Source organism: Antrostomus carolinensis, unplaced genomic scaffold, assembly GCF_000700745.2.
Source record: "Antrostomus carolinensis isolate BGI_N321 unplaced genomic scaffold, ASM70074v2 scaffold7724, whole genome shotgun sequence".
NCBI classification, from domain to species: Eukaryota; Metazoa; Chordata; class Aves; order Caprimulgiformes; family Caprimulgidae; genus Antrostomus; species Antrostomus carolinensis.
In genome coordinates, this window is record NW_010311372.1 from 80,433 (window position 1) to 87,755 (window position 7,323).

The following is a 7,323-nucleotide window of genomic DNA, read 5'->3' on the forward strand; positions in this document are numbered from 1 at the left end:
CCCCTCCTCCAGCATCCCTCCTCCCCCAGCTTCCCTGCTCCACCAGCATCCCTGCTCCCAGCACAGGGCTCCATCCTCTCCAACATCCTCTCCTCTACCACGTAGCTCATTTGTTGGGTCTCTCCAAGCTGAGCAGGGCTCTGGGTCTTCAGGTGCTTTTGCACACACCTTTTATTCTTCTCCAGCTGTGCTCAGATGCCGGGGCTGTTTGACATGTTGCTAACAAGGTTTTAGAAGGAGCTTAAGGCAGTTTCTGAACTTTACACACCACGGCTCAGTCACAGCATGGCGTGCCAGATTTCTCCTGCAGGTGTTTCCCACATGGGATTTAGCGTCGTTCAAGGTGGCAGGACCAGGGGAAGCCTGGGGACTGCAGTGACAGCGAAGGCAGGGGGTCCCCACCTCCCCAGCTGCACACTCTTCAACTTGGGGCCTCACTTCTGGAGTCAACAAAGCAAGAAGGTGACCAAGGACAGAAGCTGAGCACAGAGGCTCTACACATCTCCCTTGGGAGAAGGTGGATGGAGGCAGCTCCGACCCATGAGTGAGAGTGAGCAGGACACGCCAGCTCCCAGCCAGGGTTGTCATCCCACCTCAGGACCTGCAAGTCTCAGGTATGACCATGCAAAGAAACATTTCCCTCCTTCTCCTGCTTCAGAAACAAATGCACAGGTCCAAAAGGGTTTCATCTCAGTCCAAAAGGGGGAAAAAAAAAGCAGCAAAGCTTGTTCTGAGTCAACCAAAAAGCTTTGTTTGTCCCCAGAATAAAACCTATTGCTGTCACATGAGCTGGTTTGTTTGTTCCACCTTCTCTCTATATGCACGCAGAGCCAATCTAGGCAGTTTTTGGAAATAAAAGTGTCATTTCATCATGGAAAGTCAAAACATATCTCTGTGCCAGAATAGCTGCCCTTTTTTTGTTGTTGGGGTTTTTTTTTGTGTTTTGGGGGGTTTTCAGAACAAAGAAGAATTAAAAATGAGGAAAGCAACCAGACATTGCCGCAGGTATCCTGGACTGCAAGGACCAGACTTGCTGGGAATGAGGGCAGCACTGGGACACCAACTCCAGGCACCCCAAACCCTGTCCCAGGGGGGACCAGCACAACTCCTCTCAGCACCAGCGTGACACCCTGTGGGACACGGCTGAGGCTCAGCAGCCCTTCACCTCCCGGCTCCTCTGCCTGCCCACCCTCCTGCTCCTCAGCAGATGCTTTTTTGGAGGAGACTCAACTTTGCAAAATCCAGCAATTTCCATATTTCCTGCCTCTGCAGTGACTCCCACCCGTGCCTCGGGACCCGGAGGCGTCTCGGTGAAGAGGGAGAGAGCAGCTGAGCTTGAACTCAGACACGACATCTCCGTGCACGCTTCTCCCCACGCACCGGGGTCAGGGCTCCATCAGCCAGCGCTGCTGGGGACTCCCCTCCACCAAGACCTCAACTGGCACCAGCTCCAGGCTCCTCATGCTCCCCCCCCCATTTTTTAACCCTCCTCAAACCCCTGCAACACTTTTTTGGGGTCTCATGGAGCCACCATGGTTCCCTTCACCCTAATGCTCCATTAGGCAGCCCTGTTTTCCGCAGCCAGCGCTAACCTCAGCTGGGCATCACGCTGCAGCAAACCCTTTTTCAACTGGGAGAGAAATATTTTTAGCCTGGAGTCTAAACACAGCCACCGAGCACTGCACAGTTAACCTTTGCCACATCAAATAATGACCGTTTCTCACAACTTCAGTTCCTAATCTCTGAATTAGTTTCCAACCCAGGACCTCACTTTGCCCCTCTGTTAATGACACTCGAGCTTCCTCTGGAGCCCTTTGAGCTGTGCGCTGCGGTTAGAAAAGAAGGTAGAGCTCTTGGTCCAGCAGCATCCGCTGCTTCATGGACAGGATCAAAAACCACAGCTTGTCTCTGACTCAGGATGATGACGCTGCGTCGAGGGACTGCAGCGACTCTAAATGACCCAGCACAAGTCCCCAAGCCCAGCGCTGTGCTCAGCCTTTGTCTCAGGGCTGGATGAGTCCATCCTGCCCCAGAGGTGCAGCCCAGGCTAAAAGCACAGCCCTGCACAGCTTGTGTTTGTCCCAAAGCAAATCTCTGCTGTTAATTACAATCCCCACCTCTAAAGCCAGGCCTGACCAAGCTACGAGAGATTTTTGCATCACTGCAGGTACCAGGGAAGGGAAAAACCCACTCAACCCTCAGCCAGCACTGCCAAACAAACCACTGGCCAGTCCTTCTCATTCCTTCCTCTCTCCCTCTTTTCCCTCGCTGAAAGCAAATGTGATAAACAGAGCAGCAGACAATGACACCGCTGTTCAGCTGCCGCCTTATCAGCGCAGGAAATTGTCTCTTTCTTTAGATCCTCTGTTATTGCTATTTCTGTAATCCGCTGGGATCGGCAGGGATAAGAGCTTCTTTTGAGAAAAGGCTTGGGGGACTTGTTATAATAAGATGCCACCTCCATGCAAAGTTGTAGGCACGAAGTAAAACAAAATAAAATAAAAAATGGAGATTTTTTTAGCCAGCTCCTCCAGACCATGAGGCAGCCCTGGCAGCAGGCTCAGATGGGGTCAGGGTAGAGTTGCTGGATGGTGTTTGGAGCTGTGGGTCTGGCCCACGGCATCCTCAGGACTTGAGCGAAACTCCAACCATGCTCTATGGGGAGAGGAACAGCCCGGGTGATGCTCCTGGCTTTTCTTTTCCCAGGTGTGCTGACCTTCCATGGAGCCCAGTGGGGTCTTGGTCCCAGCAGCAATGGGGAGAAGGTGAGGGGATCCCTCCCCGCATCAGCCTGGGGATGCCCTGCCAAGCATCCTGGGCAGCACCATAGAACCACAGTCTGGTTTGGGTCGAAGGGACCTTTCAAGGTCTCTAGTCCAACCCCCCCGCAGTGAGCAGGGACATCTTCAGCTATTTCAGGTTGCACAGAGCCCTGGTGGTCAGGACCCTGAATTTTAGGAAAGTAAACTTCCAGCTCTTCAAGGAGTTAGTCAGTAAGACCCCTTGGGAAACTGTCCTCCAGGGACAAGGGAGCAGAAGAGAGCTGGCAGATCTTTAAGGATGCTTTCCATAAAGCACAAGAGCTCTCAATCCCACGGTGCAAGAAATCAGGTAAGAAAGGCAAGAGACCAGCATGGCTGAGGTGAGACCTTCTGGTCAAATGAAAGGGTAAGAAGAAGATGCCCAGGCAGTGGGAGCAGGGACAGGTGTCCTGGGAAGAGTACAGGGATGCTGCCTGGTTGTGTAGGGATAGAGTCAGGAAGGGCAAGGTGCAGCTGGAGCTGAACTTGGCAAGGGATGTAAAGAATAAGACTGACTTCTACAGGTATGTTGGCCAGAAAAGGAAGGTCAAAGAAAGTGTATTCCCCTCAGATGAGCAAGACTGGCAAACTGGTAACGACAGACGAGGAGAAGGCTGAGGTACTCAATGAGGTTTTTTGTTTCAATCTTCTCTGGCAACCTCTCTTCCCACACCTCTTGAGTGGATGGACTGCTGGGCAGGGACTGGGAGAGCAAAATCCCCCCACATCGTAAGAGATCAGGTTCATGAAGAGATCAGGTTCATGACCATCTGAGGAACTTGGGTAAGTCTATGGGACCTGACAGGATGCATCCCAGAGTCCTGAGGGAATTGGCTGGTGCAGTTGCCCAGCCACTCTCCTGATGCAGTTGCCAAGCCACTCTCCATGGTATTTGAAAAGTCATCACTGCAGAGTGATGCCAATGCCAATATCTCCAGTTTTCACCCCAAGGACATGCTCAGAGCCAGATCCTCTGTGCAGGCTGCATAACAACACCTTTTTGACCTTTTTTCTCCCCAAGACTGCAAACTGGAAGCTAAAGCATCGAGACAATACTGAGCACCTGATTCCTGGAGACACTCAGAGCTCACATCCCACAGCAGCCAAAAAACCACAAACCCCCTCCTGGGATTACTCAGCAGACACCACGGCAGCAACAAGCTTTGAGAAAGAGAGCTGCGTCCAAGGGGAGTTGGGAACATCACTTTTCCCGCCTCTAATCAGCTTGTTAGCAGCCTAATAACAGAGAAGCCCTGAACATTACAAGCCCCCGAAGTGAGGCACAGCCTATTGTGGAATTGCTGCTTGACAGCCAGCTTTCGGCAGCCCTAAATTATCCCATGACAAGCTGCAGTGAAGAGGTGAGCAACCTTGCGCATAATCTACAATCATTATCATTTCCATCTTTATTACCCACAGTATGCCGAGCACATTAAAGAGGCTTTAAGGGAGCTTTTGTTTTGCAATAATTTCTTAAAAAACCTGCTTTCTTGTTAGTATCTCCCCTGCCATCTCATCGAAATGGAAATGTTGCAAAAAAGGCTCCATTTATTTCCTTTAATTCTCCTTCACAATTCCAGCCAGCATGGGCTGGCTTGGTAGAGACTTTTTGGTTGAGCCAAGGTTAAAGGTGCCCGTGCAGACCCGGCCTCCTCAAGCTCCAGGGTTTGATGCTCTGAGCAGCACCAGTTCTCCAGGACATGTGTGAAACTCTGTGGTGGCCACAGCAAAAGATCTTCTGGTCTTTCCAGAAGAACACTTTTGCAATAAGTGTTTCCAAAAGTCATGGCTTCAGCAGCTCAGGATCATGGGGGACACACTCAGGGGAAATTATCCCAGTTGTGATGGATCCAGGGAGGGAAACCAGGCAGTGGGTCACCCCAGGGATTTCCAGGGAATAGCAGCACTGAGTTTTATTTGTCACAGGCAGCTCCGGGCTGGCAGGCGTGAGCTGTTCACATTTAACATAAATGCAATTCTTGTTTTGGCTGCCAGGCAAAGGGGATTTTGGTCTCATTCATGAGATTTTTTTTTTTCTTCTTCTTTGTTCTCGCTCCCTCTTACTTCAGCTCAGAGCTTCATCCAGTCTGCTCGCTCCCATGGGTACCAGCATGAGGACCACCCTCCATGCCAAGCCCAGGGGGTCAAGGATGAGGAGGAGAGCAGACAGGCAGGTTGTTTCCCAGCACAAATCCACCTCTGGGATTATTATCTGAGCTGGCCTGGTCTCCACTGTGTGCGAAGTTGAGTTTGGAGTCACAGGGGACACTTGCTCCCCCAGCCCCTCTGTGCCACCCTGCCCACCGCAGCTCAGCCGAGCACTTTGTTGCTGGTGCCGTATTGCCAAACACATAGGTGTTAATTAAAATCACAGCAAAATAGTAATCAAGTGAGAAGCCACAAGCTGCCACACACCTTGGTGAGGGAGGGGACATGCTGAGGGGGTTGCTCAGCTCCTTTTCTTTTGCCCCTGCTCTCTCCTACTTCCAACTCTCAGGAAGCAATAGGACAAGAGGAAAGTTGTGCTGGGGGAGGTTTAGGTTGATATGAGGACAAATTTCTTCACCAAAAGGGTTGTGAAGCATTGGAACAGGCTGTCCAGGGAGGTGGTGGAGTCACCATCCCTGGAGGTACTTAAAAGACATGTAGATGTGCTGCTGGGGGACATGGTTTAGTGGTGGACTCGGCGGTGTTAAGTTTACAATTGGACTCGATGATCTTAAAGGTCTTTTCCAACCAAAGCAATTCTATGGTTCTGTGAATTTTGGAGGGTAGGTCTGTCTCTCCAGCCTCCACCACTGACTCAGCACTGGAAAAAGGAGCCGGCTAGGCAGCGCTCCGTCCCTTTTCCATGCAGAAATGGTGCTGGTGACACTGGATCTGCCCTGGGAACTTGTCCTCTCCCAGTCCACACAGCAGCACAGGCTGCCCATGGCTACCCTGTCCAGGAAGGGGCAACGAGGCCAAGTGGGCACAGAAAACCAGAGGGAGAGGGAGGAAATGAAACAGGAAAGCCAGGAAGGGAAGAGTGAGAAAAACCACAAAACATGGGAAAAGGAAAATGAGGTTGGAGGCAGTGGTCTCTGCTCCCCAGTAGAGCAAGAGGTTCGCAAACCAACACTTCCCACCACAATTCCCAAGCTGGGAGGACCACAGAGAAGCATCCTTCCTTTCTTAGGACATGTCAGCTTCTCTCAGCCCCCTTCTTTGCAGCCCACAGGGTCAACCAGCCAGACCTCTCCCCTCCTCTCTTACCTTTTCCGCCGACTGCGACGTCCCAAAAAATATCGGGATGAAGGCCAACCACACAATGCAAGTAGTGTACATGGTGAACCCGATGGGTTTGGCTTCGTTAAAGGTCTCCGGGACCCCGCGGGTCTTAATAGCATACACAGTGCAGGTGACCATGAGAAGCATGCTGTACCCAAGCAAACAGATGAGGGACAGGTCCGAAATGTCACATTTGAGGATGCCCCGGGCAAAGTGGGGGTTTGTAGTCCGCTGGTCCTCGTAGTCAATAACGGAGTGAGACGGGTCCACGATGAACCAGATGCAGACACCCACAAGCTGCAGCGAGATGAGGCTGAAGGTGATGACCAGCTGGGAAGCGGGGCTGATGAACCGGGGGGCACTCACCGACTTCTTGCCCTGCTCAAAGATGCGGTAGATACGGTTGGTCTTGGTGAGCAGGGCGGCATAGCTGATGCTCATGCCGAGCCCAAGGAAGATGCGTCTCAAGGAACACGTGCTCAAGTCAGGCTCAGCGATCATGAGGAAGGTGGTGGCATAGCAGAGGAAGATGCCCGTCAGCAGGACATAGCTCAGCTCCCGCCCCGACGCCTTGACGATGGGCGTATCATTGTAGCGCACAAAGGTGATCACCACGAAGAGGGTGGCAATGATGCCCACGATGGCGATGAAGACAGGTACCACAGCCCAGGGCGAGCTCCACTCCAACTTGATGATGGGGATGGGGGTGCAGCTGGTGTGGTTCTCGTTGGGTCTCTCATTGAAGTGGCACCGCTTGCAGTGGAACTCATCCAGTTGGTATTGGTAACCGTCGCAGCGCTCGCAGTGCCAGCAGCAGGGGATGCCCTTCACCAGCTTCTTCCTCTCTCCTGGCTTGCAGGGCAGGCTGCAGATGGAGCTGGGGAGCTGGCTCCCACCTCCTGGCCACAGCATGTTCTCCACCTGTGGGGCGAGATGGTACCAGCCCCACTGATGCTTGAGCTGGGGATCTGTCAAGCATCCCTGAGCCATCGGAAGATGCTCTGCCTCTGCTTATGGCAGGTTTGCCCAGATCTGGCCCCTTGCCCCATTGGTACATCCCATGAAGGACCCCAGCCCTACCCAGCATGGGGACAGGGAGGTGGTGAAGCTCTCCATCGGCCTTTTGGGAAGATTCAACACTAGGAAACCCCTTCTGCTCTGTTCTGGCTTCTTCCCTTATCAGAGCTGCAAAGTCAGGTGTTCATAGTCCATGGGATATGGTCACACACACTGATGGTGGGTCACCACGGCT

General features: G+C 52.5%; 1 protein-coding gene across 1 annotated transcript in view; it reads right to left on the minus strand.

Annotated features, from left to right (window-relative positions):
- Nucleotides 1-7,323, minus strand: part of LOC104523970 (metabotropic glutamate receptor 4) — a 20,099-nt gene that overhangs the window by 4,539 nt on the left and 8,237 nt on the right. Inside the window, exon 5 of the mRNA XM_010166711.1 lies at nt 6,034-6,992. Coding sequence (XP_010165013.1) covers nt 6,034-6,992 — 959 coding nt within the window. The remainder of the gene's footprint in view (nt 1-6,033; nt 6,993-7,323) is intronic.